The 14,327-nt window shown below is 37.6% G+C and overlaps 5 protein-coding genes across 5 annotated transcripts; 1 reads left to right on the forward strand and 4 right to left on the reverse strand.

Moving 5' to 3' along the window:
* Window positions 1–106: 106 nt before the first annotated feature.
* On the reverse strand, window positions 107–3,231 carry LOC148168877 (sphingomyelin phosphodiesterase 4). The gene is made up of 10 exons (XM_088046065.1): window positions 3,108–3,231; window positions 2,767–3,060; window positions 2,619–2,721; window positions 2,341–2,569; window positions 2,083–2,296; window positions 1,752–2,035; window positions 1,147–1,705; window positions 822–1,052; window positions 550–771; window positions 107–501 (listed from the first exon to the last, which is right to left on the reverse strand). The coding sequence occupies exons 1-10, from the start codon at window positions 3,135–3,137 to the stop codon at window positions 136–138; spliced, it is 2,532 nt and encodes an 843-aa protein (XP_087902191.1). The 5' UTR covers window positions 3,138–3,231; the 3' UTR covers window positions 107–135.
* Window positions 3,232–3,307: 76 nt separating this feature from the next.
* Window positions 3,308–3,864, reverse strand: LOC148168878 (uncharacterized). Its single transcript, XM_088046066.1, has 3 exons — window positions 3,743–3,864; window positions 3,492–3,694; window positions 3,308–3,447 (listed from the first exon to the last, which is right to left on the reverse strand). The coding sequence occupies exons 1-3, from the start codon at window positions 3,744–3,746 to the stop codon at window positions 3,337–3,339; spliced, it is 318 nt and encodes a 105-aa protein (XP_087902192.1). The 5' UTR covers window positions 3,747–3,864; the 3' UTR covers window positions 3,308–3,336.
* Window positions 3,865–3,988: 124 nt separating this feature from the next.
* LOC148168879 (uncharacterized) lies at window positions 3,989–5,491 on the reverse strand. The gene is made up of 4 exons (XM_088044925.1): window positions 5,312–5,491; window positions 4,502–4,670; window positions 4,186–4,449; window positions 3,989–4,137 (listed from the first exon to the last, which is right to left on the reverse strand). The coding sequence occupies exons 2-4, from the start codon at window positions 4,664–4,666 to the stop codon at window positions 4,054–4,056; spliced, it is 513 nt and encodes a 170-aa protein (XP_087901051.1). The 5' UTR covers window positions 4,667–4,670; window positions 5,312–5,491; the 3' UTR covers window positions 3,989–4,053.
* Window positions 5,492–6,679: 1,188 nt separating this feature from the next.
* On the forward strand, window positions 6,680–11,561 carry LOC148168880 (RRP12-like protein). Its single transcript, XM_088044923.1, has 13 exons — window positions 6,680–6,812; window positions 6,960–7,458; window positions 7,506–7,823; window positions 7,868–8,110; window positions 8,157–8,386; window positions 8,437–8,713; window positions 8,759–8,923; window positions 8,970–9,224; window positions 9,272–10,154; window positions 10,201–10,358; window positions 10,404–10,815; window positions 10,861–11,317; window positions 11,364–11,561. Exons 2-13 carry the CDS (start codon window positions 7,003–7,005, stop codon window positions 11,464–11,466), a joined length of 3,957 nt encoding a protein of 1,318 aa, XP_087901049.1. The 5' UTR covers window positions 6,680–6,812; window positions 6,960–7,002; the 3' UTR covers window positions 11,467–11,561.
* Arl8 (ADP-ribosylation factor-like protein 8) lies at window positions 11,557–13,102 on the reverse strand. The gene is made up of 4 exons (XM_088044924.1): window positions 12,823–13,102; window positions 12,611–12,765; window positions 12,400–12,561; window positions 11,557–12,351 (listed from the first exon to the last, which is right to left on the reverse strand). Exons 1-4 carry the CDS (start codon window positions 12,943–12,945, stop codon window positions 12,231–12,233), a joined length of 561 nt encoding a protein of 186 aa, XP_087901050.1. The 5' UTR covers window positions 12,946–13,102; the 3' UTR covers window positions 11,557–12,230.
* Between the last annotated feature and the right edge of the window lie 1,225 nt (window positions 13,103–14,327).

Below are 14,327 nucleotides of genomic sequence, written 5' to 3' on the forward strand. Positions count from 1 at the left end.
CTTGTTTCTGAGCGCGGAAAAGTAATTTCACCTTTCTTTAGATCGAGTGTTTACAATCTTCCAGAGATAAGTGGAATAAGAAGTTAAAAGCGAAAGACCCTCAAACTCCAATCAAATTTTTATTCAGTACAAAAGCTAAAACGAATCATCAAAACTAATATTTCCAAATCCTTGAGTAGGATAACCGTGTCTGACTGGATTACTGGCAATAGCTCTGACACATTTATACAAAAAAACAATCACCGTTAAAAATGACAAATACACCGGCAAATTATACCCCAACCCCACTGTAATAATCCAGCCGAGGGTTAAATAAGTCCAAAAACTGTACCCTGCGAAATATCGCAAACTAATTCGTGGGGGCAATTCCGAGCTCACTCTTGGAGACCCGCGTCTGGTCTTATCATACCTGTAGATCGTCATCGGGGGAGATAAAAACTGTCTCGCTAATCTCCCCCCGTAGCTGTGATCGTAGTACAACTGATAGAACTTCTGTCGGAACTGAAAACAATCATTCTTCATTATGAAAATTACAAAACCGCACATTACAGTCTCATTGACTTGCTGCGACAGTTGATACAACATTCTCACTAAGAATGTGATTTCCGTTGAGCGAATCGGATGCAAATCGGGATCACCTTCATACTTAATCTTCTTCATTCTTTCTCTGACTTTCTCTGGTGTTAAGAATTTAAAATCGTTGGAGATTTCCAGCCCGCTAGAACCCGAACTTGATGGGAGCGTGGAGGCATCAAAGTCGAACTCTGGTAACTGTAAAACAACAACGTGAGTTTATAAGAAATGTTGCGCAAATGGAGTACTTCTGGAATTTGAAAGAGTTGATTGAGGTGTTCCAGAGATTTATCCAAGTATTCCGGTACTTTCAAACGTTCGTTTAAACTGAATTCATCGCTGGTTCTTGGAGGTTCCCAGAGGACTTTGAACAGACCAAAGAAACCAGCGTGAAGTTCCTGTTCTTCTTGTTTTTTGATTTCGACGAGTTCTTCGGCGACTCGTATCGACTTCTTGATCTGCCTGATTAGTTCGAAAACCTAAAGATAATTTACGTACAATAAAAATAGTTTCAATATCGGCGAAGCGATAAAGTCAGTAGACCAAAAACTTCTTTACGACTTTATAGCTTACCTCTGGTGCTGGTGGCGTGGAAAATAAAGGCTTATAAAAGAAATTTGGTCCTTCCAACTCGTAAATCCTCTGTTTAACAATAGCAGACCACTTTTTATCGCCCAATAAACTGTTCATAAAAGTAGAATTTGATTCAGGCGCGAAAGATGGACTTTTCGGAGAACTAAAAGCTGTTGGATTGCTCATTGAAGTGTTTATAGGCCATTGATAAGAAACATTTAAACTGGTGTTGGTACACCAGTTGCAGGTGGGGTGAAGCGGTGGTAAACTCGACAACCAGTGGCTATTGTAGGAATGAGAAGGCGAATGATTGTTTTCAATAGACTGTTCGATTTCTTTTAAAAGCTTCGCTAAATTCGGTTGATTGAAAACTTTACTGATTCTGTACAACATGACGGACATTTTCGGACTGACCAAGTCCACTCTTGAGAACCTCGGAAGAAGCTGTTGGAAGATGACAACGTAAATCAACAGATTTTGTGCAATAAAAGGCAAATATTCCCTGCCAACGATCTTCGGCGCTGCCACGTTCTCATCAGCGTCCAAATTCTGTTTCTTTCTGAAAGAAAACTTTATTTACAAGAACCCCAAAACCGAGGACGTACAAATCAAGTTGTGCCATATCCGGCGGGTACCGCCATGGCTGAATGTAAGTCAACCACAACTCCAAGAGAAGACGAAAAGATCCATCTAGAGGCCACCGATGGATCAAATTTCGTACGAAAATATAAAATTTACTTTCAACCATTGGAATTGCGATCTTCTTCAACTCAGTCATGTGGGTGTCATCAATGGTAGCACTGGCAGAAAACGCATGTAACTGTTTGATGAGGACTCGCACTATTCGCATGTATTCAGAAGATGGTAATTCGGTGTACTGAAGAAGACCCTAAGAAAAAAAATTAGCGTGTGGTCAATAAAATATCGTAAAATTACTGGTACTGAGGTTGAGTTGAAAGATCCGTTGATCTGGTTCGCTGGTTGGTTAATTTGGTCGTTGTTTAACCACATGTCTATGAAGATTGTTAAGACAGTTTCGCTCCTCCAAATCTGGTTTCTTGGGTGTCGTCCAAAATTTTGGTTGAACGTGTATTCTTCAACGGACTTGTTTAGAACGTTTGCTGTGATTAGTTTGGATCCCACGGGTGATCTAAAAAAGGTATTAAAACGTGTCAAAAAAAGTGGTGATCATACTTTGTTATTTGCTGAAGGGGGTGAAGTGGATTTTTTCCGTTGTAGTATATAACAGGTAGAACTGAAGTCCCTGGAGCAGTTGGTAAAAAATGCAACATATAATCACAACATAAAACATAATAAACAGTGTTCCACTGCTGTTGCATTGGGGATAAAACAGCCCCCGTCCGTTGATGCCACGGATTTATCAAATGATAAGCAAAATGAAACATGTAGTAATCAAAAGGATCTAAAACCAACAAGTTTAATACCCCACAAAAACACTGGTTTTTTCTTACTCAACAACAATGATATAACACGCTTTGTTTGGGGATTAACATGTACCAAATCAGCATAAAAAGGATGTGAATGAGCATTTTCTAGAATTTGTTGAACTTTAAGCTGAAACGTAAATTTAGCACAAACTCTCTTTTTATGTAAACTCACCGGAAGATAAATTATAGGAAAATCATATTTAGCTGAAGGGTCTTTCAGCAGCGTATAAATTAACTTGAAAACGGGGCCACATGGCGATAAAAAGTGTTCAAGTTGACGGAAATCTTCATTAACGTCTCTTGCTACTCGCAGCCCCCAACTTACGGTTCCTTGGGGGCCAAATATGTTGTCTATGAGTAAAGGGAAAAAATTCTGGAGATCGAGAGTACTGCCTCGATCCAAAAGGACGGTTAATTCGGCACATCGGGTTCGAATTGGCAGGGTTAGGGCTCGGCGAACTCGGTTCTAAAACCAGAAAATTGTCATGCTTTGATAATTTAAACAGCTCTTACCATAAAACTGTCTGTTTCTTTGTGTAACATTTTTATTCATTTGGTATTCGGCCGCAAACTTTTAAATGCTTGACCAACTGACAACTGACATAACCTCAATCTGTGTTTATTTGAGTTTGAAGTTTTTTCAGTTTTACAGGGTTGGTAGTGGTAGGATTTTTTTTAAAGAATGCAAACAAAAAAAGGCAATAAAAACGATCTTTTTGCAAAAATAGTTTAATTTCTTTCCTTATAATCTATCAATGACCTTGGACATGGGGCAGTTGAGTTTAATCGTAAAAATTTCAAGCAGACGAACGTATTTCTTGACGTCGTGTTTCAGTTTCGCAATCTCGACCTCCTAAAACGTAAAGTTGGACAAAATCCTCCAAAAAAGGAACTTACTGAGCAAGTTTCCAAGTCTACTGAAACTTTAGGGGGCTCAGGCATAACATCCAATTCCTGTTGACTTTTGTTTAAACCTTCCAACTTCTCTTTAACTATTGTTTTGCACTTAGCATCAAGATACGCAACGTAAGCTTCTTGAACATCCTTCAGTATTTCTTGCAACTTTCGAATTTCCATTGAAGAGCTGTCTTTGTGACTTCCTATTAAAATAAAGAGTCCAACATTATGGAATTAAGTCGAATACTTACCCATTGTGGTGTTTCAATAAAATAATTTAACTACGAGTTTTTTGAAGTAAGATTAGGTTAGATTTTTGAACGTAAAAACAACTGTGAGAATTCTTTATTTCTATTGGTTGATTTGGAGCAAAAGCAGCGCCTCTGTTGACAATTTTAGGAAAATTATGTAATTTATTTGAAAAAAGCCGCCAACGCCGCTTATGGTCAGGTCCGTCAGGTCCGTCAGGTCGTAATTGTAAAAAAAATAATAAATAATTTAAATCTTCAACGATTTATTTCAAGATTTTATATAAAAGTACAAAAGTCTCATTTATCTCTAATTAAAGTCCAACAAATTTAGCTCCTACTGCGCCCGCCGTCGCCGACAATTTCTTCGTTAACTGCTGCACGTACTCAAATGGAATCTAAAACAAACTCTTTAACAACTAATTTCATTACAAATCACCCCATACATCAACCGCAGCGTTTATTAAATTCGAAATTCCTTCCACTCCTGCGATAAGTGCAACGGATGCACCTCTTATTTTCCCTCCATCATTTCCATATTTTTCATGTTCATGTATGGTGTCTACAATAGGTCTAGGATGGTAGAATCCTGCCACCAACTGGTGTAAATTACCATAAACTGTATCTGCTTTACTCAAAGGCGAGGTCTCGTATTCCAACACTGCGCGTTGTCTTCCAGAGTCAGGGAAAGATGGAACGAAAGAAAACGGCTGAAATGGGGAGAATTACTATCTTATTCCAATAAAGATCGAGTTTACTTACTTTAGAGTTGACAGCTTTGGCTACTTTTTTTCTTGTAACTTCGTTTATGTTATTAAGAGGTGCTACAATTAGAGTTGATAAATCTACAGAGGACTGGTGGCCCGCTGGTAATGAATATGCGAAGACGAAACATGTTGATGTGATGAGGACAAAGAGGTGGGTCATATTGCTGAAATGAATTGATTGATGCAAAGTGTCGTAAATCGCTTTCTCTAGTCAAGTGTAATTATTGCAAAAAAAATTTGAGTTCAAAAAATTGTAAAACTAATATTGACTGAAATTGATGTCAAATTGCCACTTAGGTATAAGCAATACTTCTCCATAAATATTTAATTTATTTGTGCAACTATTTTCAATCCTTCGGGCCGAAAATTTCCTTTAAAACTTTCCAAAGTGGTTGGCCAATTGCGAATACTTAATTTACCTATTCTAGTTGGGTAAATGGTATTATTATTACTTACAATCTAATTGGTTGAGATGTAAATTTTATAAGATAGATTTTTTTTATATTTTCTCAATGAAGCATAAATATATGTTTAAAATAGTGCCAACGGTTGTTCTACTTGTCTTTTGTCTTCCCTTTTTCTAAGGAAAGTACTCAGAATTTTTTCTTTCATTGCGGATGCAGTGCACAATCCCAGTTATTTCAAAGATTTGAAGAATTTAACAATTTTGGTAATTTTTTCTAAAACTAAACCGGTTGACCATTTTTTGCACAATTATTCATTGCGTTAGAATCGATGAAAATTGCGCAAAAAGTAACTGGCCTAATTGATAAAAAAACGTATTATGGCAACTGTAGGTACTTACATAAATTAACAGAATAGAATTACTCGAACCAAAACAGCTATCAGTAGATTATTAGGACGTCTGTTCACAATTGTACAAATTTCTTCAAAAACACTTTTTACCGCCTTGAACTCATCAAACTCTGAATACTAATAACGACGCGACTTTTAACTCGCACGTAGGAACAAGACTACAATATTTACAAATACCTCTCCTACTACCTTGTGAGGGACTTTCACTTTCCTGTTCCAGTCATTCAGTACTTCATGTTGCGGCTCATTGTGTCGAAATCAAAAATAAATTTACTGGTTGCGGTCTTATTACTTTCTGATATGAGATTAATGACAAAAATGTGGTTTTTATTAATTTTTTTTAGAGATTTTTAGAGAGAGAATGTGGTTGAGATACCTGAACTAATCGACCAAGAAAGGTAATGAGGTGAAGAGCATTTCTCCAGGTTAAAGTTGTGGTTTTGTCTTTTTGAAAAATGAACATTGAGGAAGAAATTGCGGCTTGGTTTAATTTCGAGTTGCTACTTTATTCGACCTACTTGTGATATGTGACGGATTTTTTTGAAAAAGTGAATGTGTCGTCCAGCAAAAAGCTGTTAATTTTAATATTTATGGGGCAAATCAGAGTTATTACAATTATGATAAACATGATATACAAAGAAAATGTGAAGAAGATAAATGAGAATTTAAATAAACAAATTTATAAATAATCTCGTTTTTCTTCAATAATAAGTTGTGATTTTCGTAAAATGTTTTAAATTTTTGTTGTTTTGTTTTGTGTGTGTGTTGTTTCTTTTAGATAGCAGAGTTCTGCAGGGTTCCTTTGGTCACTGGTGGAGCGCTTGCGCCCACTACATCAGGCTCGCTCTTTGGGCCGGCCCTTACCACTAAAACAATTTTTTTCAAGAGCAGAAATTGCAGGGGACCAGTAGTCAAAGCAGTCGTTCTTGAAGAGGCACGATGCTCCGCGACGGTAATAGTTTTTGTTTTTGTAATTGAGGATCCAATACTGGAGAGTCCGGCCCTGACTAAATACACCGATAGGATGGTTGACATTTCGATTTGTCACTTTCATGGGTTGAAAACTACGAGTGTTTAACATTTAAAGCTAGAGATTGTTAAAATTTAATAACTTAATTAAGTTAGGTTTGGATTATAATATGTATTATGAATGTCTAGTGTCTGAGTTAATATATTTTGTACAAAAATCAATGATTTTTGTTTTATTTCCTTTACGTTGAAACTACAGTTGAACCTTAAACAGAAAAAAATTATATTAATTTGAAATTCATAAAAGTCGCAAAAATACTTTCAAAGTTGCGTCACTTATGTGACAGAGGTCGCCATCATCGACCAATCCGAATAAGCGCATATGAAGTGTCTTCTCCTTGTGGAGAACTGTCATCCGGTTAAAATGTGCGAACAGTGATAATTTAATTATTAATTATTATATTTTAAAATAATTTAAGAAGAGGAGACATTTATTTGGAAGATCTTGAATTTCTCATAAGGTAAGACCTCAAATGGAGTCGATAAACGCTTAAAGTTTTCGAAAAATCTTCTTTTAAATCGTTGATTGAGGTTATGTTTTTATTTTTCCATTCCAAATTTTTACTATTTAACGGTGCCAATACAAAATAACAGCTTATTTTTTTCAGATTTAACACGGTTTTCATTGCTTCTAATCTTTTTACTTAAGCCATGGGTAAATTTCGCACCAAACTTAAAGGAAAAACCAAAGGCAAGCGCTGGCCCAAAGGACAGAGCTCCAGTTCCAATCCCGAAACCCACAAACACCGAGATTTAGCAAAATCGCGCTTCTTCCAAGAAAACCTCGGAGGCAGCAGCCTAACATCAGACGCCTTGCGTAAACATGACGCTGTACAAGCATTTAAGCCTCGTCCTCAACAAGAACCTGAGGCAATGGGTGTTGAGGATGATGTGGAATCAATGGGAACTTATTCTTCCTACAAAACCATGGAATCGTTCGCGTCAGACTGGTCCAGCTACACCAACATGTCTTTCAATAGATTTTTGAAAGTTTTCAAAGCGGATTCGGCTCTTCATAAAGAAATGTTGGCGATGCTTGCGGCTATTAGTGAAGTTATTAAAGAGAATGGAGGGTCTGAGACGGCAACGGAATATTACGCGGCTTTGGTAAGACTACACCGTTGCGCTAATCTTTAATAAAAACCCATATGTAGATCACCACGTTGGAACGAGTTTACGACTCTGAAGAACAGAGCGAAGATCAACTCACTGCCGCCTTGTCTCTCATAAACATGGGAATCAAAACAGTTCCCGAAGGCGTTTTACGACGAACCTTCGAAGACGTTACAGCGAAAATGCTACACATTTTGAACGAATATGTAGAATCGGAAAACAACACCATAATTAAGGCAGTTTTCAGCATTCTATCCACCTTATTGAGAAAACAAGAACTCATTGTCTGGACCAACGAATCCACGGTTAAGATTTTCACGTCGATTTTGAACCCGTTCTGCATCCACACCAAACCAAAAGTATGCACTCAAAATTTTGACCTTCTCTTATGGTATTTTTGCAGTGGCGGAAGGCGGCTCAACAAGCTGTAACTCTTATAGTAAAATCCGATTGTTTTAACACCGCCAGCACCAACACGGCCGCTGATAAAGTCGCCGAGTTTTGTGAACAAACTTTGGAAACTTGCATGGGCGGAAGCACCGGGGCTGTTTTGGTTTCTTCAATTCAAGCCGGACAAACTACGATTTTACATACTCTCGGGCTGATGAAGGAAGTAATTTGTAACTTCTCCAAACCGCATATGAAGGTATTCGTTCTTTAATCAATCATTACGTTCTAGAGTTGTTTTCCAGAAATCCTGCGAGATTATTTTGAGACTCGTGACTCTGAACTACCCCATTGTGACCTCGTGTGGTCTTCAAGTTCTGCACGCTCTTTTCTCAGCGCAGACTGCTGTCGTACCAACTAAGTTAAACGGGCAGTTGATTTCCGCTCTCTACGATTACCAACCGGCTGCTGGAGATGTACAACCAACTTTGGCATGGTTGGCAGTCATGCAACAAGCCCACGTACATTTAGCCGAGTTCGTAACTTATTTTCGCCCATTTCTGGGGTAGTAATGTTATTTTTCAGCGTTGATATCTCCATGGCCTGTGCGGCTTTGCCCAAAATCTTCTCCACTTTGACTCAATTGTGGCTTTCTGAAAAAACTGAGATAATGACTGGGGCCACTCACGCTCTGGAAATTTTACTCAGAGATGCTGTAGGCCCCACGTGTTCTACAAAGGAGCGAGTCGAGCAATACAGTTCGAAATTGAGCAAATGTTTCGGGAGCATCGAAGCCGGGCTTGGGTACCAATACCACAGTGTTTGGCACCAGGTCCTGCACTTGATAGCCATTATGTTCGAAGTGAGTTCATTTTCGGTGTAACGACTCATTAATTCCCTTTTCAAGGTTGCAGGGCAAAATTGCAGCCACATGTTTATGGGTTGCTTGAAAAACTTAACAGAACTTAGAGATTCCTACAAGTTTAGTTACAACAGTGAGTTGGAACACGCAGTGGGGGCTGCTATTCGTTCCATGGGTCCTGAAGTAGTACTAAGTGTCATCAGTTTAAAGGTACATCTAATTCTGTTTAACTTAAGACATAAGAATGACTTTACAGAAAGACAACGGAGACTTGAATTTGGATAGATCGTGGATGCTTCCAGTCCTCAAAGAAAACATTAAATGTTCCACGATTGATTACTTCATGAAAGGTATCATGCCGCTGGCTTTGTACTGTCAGAAGAGATCAACTCAACTGGCTGAAGTTAACGATGGTATTGGCGCCCACAGTTGCGAGCTTCTCTACATGCAGCTGTGGAACTTGTTGCCGTGTTTTTGCAACCATCCCACCGACATCAAGGAGAGTTTCAAGGTAAACCAAATATCGCGAGTTCCGCATTGTAAATATTTTTTTTGTAGAGCATCGCGAAAGTTCTAGGAACTGCTATTTCCGACCGTAAAGAGCTAAGACTGTCAGTGATGGCGTCGTTGCGCAAGATAATATCGAGCGCTAAAGAATCAGAAAACCAAGAAGATATTGCTGAGATCACCCGCTTCGATAAAAATTACTTACCGATTTTGTTCAATGTCTACACCACTAAACCCATCGGAAGTGATGAAGAAGGGCAACGACTGGCAGCTCTTGATACCATAAAAATGTTTCTTTCTATTGCCAAACCGGAACTAACTCAACAGTTGTTTACCCATGCAATTGAACGGTTAAATAGTTCTTCGGAAGATCCCGAAGACTCCTTCATCAAAGAGAGTATTCTGGATTTGATAAGAGCTCTAGTTCCGTATCAGAACATCGACAATATTAAAATTTTGTACGAGCAGTGCGTTAAACCTTTACCGGACATTAAAAACAACAAAGAACAGAAGAAGGCGTATCGATTGTTGGAAGAAATTTGCGGAAGTCAATCAGAAAGTTGTAAACAATTCATTAAGAACAACCGGAAGGAAGTGCAAAGTTTGTTGTGGAAAACTTTAGAGACGGCGGCGGTGTCAAGTAAAGGAGCTAGATTACGATGTTTGAACTATTTAATTAAAGCTCAGCCTCAATTGGATTCTGATAGTAAGTTAATAAAGAGAGTCGTACCGGAGGCTGTGCTATCATGCAAAGATATTAATGAAAAGACTCGCTATATTTCGTACGAGGTTTTGAATACGATCGGCGAACTTCTACAACAGCACAATCAGATGGACAAATTCATTAATTTGGTCGGTGGAGGCTTGTTTGGGAATGTGAATCTCATCAGTTGCACTGTGTTGGCGTTGGCCTCCATTCTTCATAATTTTTCAGGTGAGAGCAAGCGATTTTCCGGACTGTTACAAAAAGATTATTTTAGGAAGTCTCGGTCAGACCACCATTCAGTGGATTTTGGAGAAAATCACTGAGTTGATGGCGTCTTCCACGCGAGAGGTAGTCGGCGCTTGTCTCAGCTTCACCAAAGTGTATTTAAAAGCCCTCCCAAGTCCAATGGTCGCGGCGTCTCTTCCTCTTATTGTGAGTATTTTTTGTGTACCGCAGGAATAAGAGTTCGATTTTCAGATGAAATCTCTATGCGCAATGACCGAAGACTGTAGCCGCCATTTCAGACTAAAAATTCGGGATATTTTAAATAAATTAGTCCGGAAATACGGCAGTGAAAGCGTGGCGCCTCACATCCCGGCCTCTAACACTGTCATGTACAAGAGGTTGAGGAATATCCGGAAACTGAATGCGCGGAAGAAGAAACAAAAGGAGGGACAAAAAGACGAAGACAGTGAAGACGAGCAGTTTTTGGTGAAAGCTAAACCTAAGAGTGTCGAAGATATTCTCGCCGATTCCGACTCAGATTTTGACGACATGGAAACAGACCAACCCAAACCCGTCAAGAGGAAGCAGCCGAACACTTGGATTGAAGAAGATGCGGAGAGTATCGTGGACTTCACCGATCCGAACGTGGTCAGCAAAATCACAGGTTGGATTTCTCTTAGTCTGAAAGCGTTGTAACTGTTAATTTCAGCGACGAAGCCGGGGACGAGTGCCCCCTTCCAACAAGCCACGAAAAAACAAGAAAAAGATCGCGGATTCAAGACAGCGTCTGATGGGCGTCTGATCATCACTGACGATTCTTCCGACAGCGATTCCGATAAGAAAAACAAAATTAATTTTGATTCCGAATCGGATTCCGAAGGCGATAATAAAAGCGTGGCTGAAACTTTAGTGTTGAGCGACAGGAAGAGGAAGAGAGCTGCTAGTGTTAAAAGCGGAGTTAGTTCAATCGGTCAACCGAAAGCCAAGTATAAGCCTGGAGGTGTTGGTATTCATAGATCTCTGAGTGCTTCGTCGGTCCGAAGTGGCGCTAGTAGTGCAATAGGAAGCGAATACAAAAGCAGGAAAGCTAAAGGTGATGTTAAAAGAAAAGGAAAACCAGATCCGTACGCGTACGTTCCATTAAGTCGCTCCGCTATTAATAAACGGTGAGTTTAGAAGGAATTTGGGGGGTTTGTAACGTTGATTTTGTAGGAAAAAGTCCAAAGCGGCGGGACAGTTCAAAAACATCATTAAAGGCGCAAAGTCAGGGGCGCTAAAAGGAGCAAAAGCCAAGAGAAATAAAAACAGGAATTAATACCAATATTTATATCTTTAATCAGCGACTTGTTTGTGTTTTGTTATAACTGATAACCCGGTTGCTACGTGGGTAACAATAAAGTGTGAATAGTTTGTACAGTTTTTATTTGAGACCTAGACTTTCTACAATAAAACGAGAAAATAATAGATCCTTTATCGTGTATATATTCAACTGAAACTTCGAAAAATACTCACAGAATTATTTTAAATAGTACATTTAAAAACTATGTAAAAAAATCTCACTTTGTACAGAAATTATAATACATAAATAAACGTATTGAATTAGCTTAATTCCATTGTTTTTTAGCTATGAAAGCAAGTCATAAAGACTAGTAATTTGTTGTGGAGCCAACCTTCTAACAGTTATAGAAAAATCCAGCGTGTATTACGTACTGTATTATGGTAACTTACATCTATTCCATTCTTTATAGCAAGTGATTAATCTATTGATATAAATTTCTATTTTAAATTTCAAAGGAGTTCCATCACATATCTCAAACGTATTAAGATCTAATGAAATAAAAAGTTGTAAATGGTCCACAGACTGAAATACAAAATAGAAATTCTTCCATCAAAGTAAGCATATTTTTTCAAGATCCATTCAGAGGAATTTGAGAGCGTGGTGTTCATGCACAGCCAACAATGAAAAACTAAATTAAATTGCACCATGTATAAAATTGTTTATACTAAGGGAAATTTTGGCCTACACAAACTTTAAGTCTGTTGAAAATATGATTACTCTGATTTTAAATAACAAGTAATTTAACGCATTCCTGACTTTGAATGTGCAATCAGCCATTGTAGTGTAATGTCAATGTTATCTTTTTCTTTGCAAGAGATGGAATAACAACAGATCTCGCGGTCTTGGATAGCTGAGAGATTCCTGATAACACCAATGTCAAGTTTGTCTATGGAAACTTTTACTACTTACATTCGTTCAATAAGGCCATTTTCATCTAAAGCTTGTGGCATGTCTCTTTTATTTCCCAAAACTAAAACTGGAATTCCTGCTAACTGTGGCTTATCAAGTAAATTATGCAGTTCATTTCTTGATGCTTCAATTTTGTCAGGATCTGCAGCATCAACCATGTACCTACACACTCAAATGAGTCATCAGACTTAGTCTTAAATGAGAGACTTACACAATGGCATTGACGCCCCGACAATACCGTTCCCACATTGACCTAAACCTAGGTTGACCCCCAATGTCCCAAACTTTTATTGTTACATTACCTTTCGTTATTTTTCTCATGTTAAAACCAACTGTGGGTATCATATCTTCGCTGAATTGACCAGACTGAAATTCAAACACTTTTTTTCAACACAGAACTGCTTGAATTCACAAAAGACATACCGCAATAACGTTGACAAAAGTTGTTTTTCCTGAATACTGGAGCCCCACCAATGTTAATTCCATTTCTTCCTTCCAAAACAAGCTCCGAAACCAGTCCAGAATTCTGTTCATTAACGCTAGCATTTTCACGGCTTGTAATGCGAATTTCAAGAGAAATTTAAGAAAATGGAATTGTATTTTATTAATAAATTAAATGTCATTTACTACCCAACCCGATCTGTCACCACTTGTCAAAGATGCGGAAACTGAACACAAATATTAGATAGAGGGCGCTCGCGGCGTTATTGTTATCGAAAAATTATCACAAATAATGATTATTTAATACAAGTTGGAGTCAACGGCGATAACTGATAATAACAATCGACATCATCGATATAAAATAATGATTTTCAAATCCATTTATATGATTGGATCACGTGATTTTGTTCACATGTGTCATATTTCAATTTTACCCGCCAAACGTAAAATGAGTTTTTGGATTTTAAGCACAAACATCTGAAGAAATTAGCAATAATTCTATATTGTTTATTATTATTATTATTTTAAACAAACTGCGCTAGCGTGTAGACGAAATTTTTGTTCAATGAGGAATTCCCCTTGGTGACATTTTTTCATGACTGTTGGTACCATTGAATGTCAGCCTGTGCATTTTGTAAAATTTGGGTTGTGATGTGATATTTTATGTCCAAATTGTTTGAGTGGTGAGCCAAGATGTGTTTTCTGCAAAAAATCCGAAGCCTAAGGTATGTTTTAATTTCGTTTTTATTATGATGCATATTACGGCAATTTTCAAATTGTAAATTGATAGGCAGGATACAGAAAGTGCTGCCAAGTTTTAGATCAAAATTAAGTCTTTTTAATTCACAAGTTTTATTGCTTTATGGCATTTTTACTGCTTGGCGTTCAGTTTTAGATTACCTGTCCTACTAGATAGATAAAACCGAAGTTAAACACCGATAAATCAAAATGACACAAAATACATTCAATTTACCAATATCAATTTAAAAATTGCAAACTTTTAGCTAATAACTGTTGAATAATTTGGACTCCAAATCCTCATTGGACTTTACTTATATTGTAGTTGAATTCTGGTTGGATTTTTCAATTTTTTGTTTATAATTTCTTTTAGATTTTTCTTGGAGTGTTTTTAGGGCCTCTAGTTCGCTTTAGATTAATTTTAGATCCTCTCGATTGTCTATAGATTTGATACAATTTTTCTTGGATGTTCTAGATTTTCTTTAGGTCCTCTCGAGCGAATTCTTTATACAGCTGGCATAAATTTTCTTTGCTCTCTTAATTTTTTTCATTACTTTCCATACAACTTGCATTGTCCAGATTTTCAGATTTTTTTTAGAATTTCTTTAGATTATCTCTAATTATTTTATATTTTCCTTAGATTCGGTACATTTTCTTTGGTTTTTATAGATTCTTTCAGTATTTGCTCTAGATTGTGTCTAAATCCTCGTTGTTCTTTTCTTTACACTGTAATAAAACTTAGTGTTATT

The sequence above is a fragment of the Gnatocerus cornutus genome, chromosome 9, assembly GCF_029298725.1.
Source record: "Gnatocerus cornutus isolate USDA-ARS CGAHR chromosome 9, icGnaCorn1.1, whole genome shotgun sequence".
Classification (NCBI taxonomy): domain Eukaryota; kingdom Metazoa; phylum Arthropoda; class Insecta; order Coleoptera; family Tenebrionidae; genus Gnatocerus; species Gnatocerus cornutus.

Bases quoted from the DNA above. Each gene is read 5' to 3' on its own strand.
- LOC148168877 (XM_088046065.1), bottom strand. From the start codon at position 3,137: ATGTTACACAAAGAAACAGACAGTTTTATG. The intron at 1,706-1,751 runs GTACGTCCTCGG...GTTTTCTTTCAG, and splicing joins GATATGGCACAACTTGATTT to AAAGAAACAGAATTTGGACG. The intron at 1,053-1,146 runs GTAAGCTATAAA...AATTATCTTTAG, and splicing joins CCACGCCACCAGCACCAGAG to GTTTTCGAACTAATCAGGCA.
- LOC148168880 (XM_088044923.1), top strand. From the start codon at position 7,003: ATGGGTAAATTTCGCACCAAACTTAAAGGAAAAACCAAAGGCAAGCGC. The intron at 7,459-7,505 runs GTAAGACTACAC...ACCCATATGTAG, and splicing joins CGGAATATTACGCGGCTTTG to ATCACCACGTTGGAACGAGT. The intron at 8,924-8,969 runs GTACATCTAATT...ATGACTTTACAG, and splicing joins TAAGTGTCATCAGTTTAAAG to AAAGACAACGGAGACTTGAA.
- LOC148168878 (XM_088046066.1), bottom strand. The intron at 3,448-3,491 runs GTAAGTTCCTTT...TTTACGTTTTAG, and splicing joins TAGACTTGGAAACTTGCTCA to GAGGTCGAGATTGCGAAACT.
- LOC148168879 (XM_088044925.1), bottom strand. From the start codon at position 4,666: ATGACCCACCTCTTTGTCCTCATCACATCAACATGTTTCGTCTTCGCA. The intron at 4,450-4,501 runs GTAAGTAAACTC...TCCCCATTTCAG, and splicing joins CCAAAGCTGTCAACTCTAAA to CCGTTTTCTTTCGTTCCATC. The intron at 4,138-4,185 runs GTATGGGGTGAT...AGTTTGTTTTAG, and splicing joins TAATAAACGCTGCGGTTGAT to ATTCCATTTGAGTACGTGCA.
- Arl8 (XM_088044924.1), bottom strand. From the start codon at position 12,945: ATGCTAGCGTTAATGAACAGAATTCTGGACTGGTTTCGGAGCTTGTTT. The intron at 12,766-12,822 runs GTATGTCTTTTG...TTTGAATTTCAG, and splicing joins CTTTTGTCAACGTTATTGCG to TCTGGTCAATTCAGCGAAGA. The intron at 12,352-12,399 runs GTAAGTAGTAAA...TGGTGTTATCAG, and splicing joins AATGGCCTTATTGAACGAAT to GAATCTCTCAGCTATCCAAG.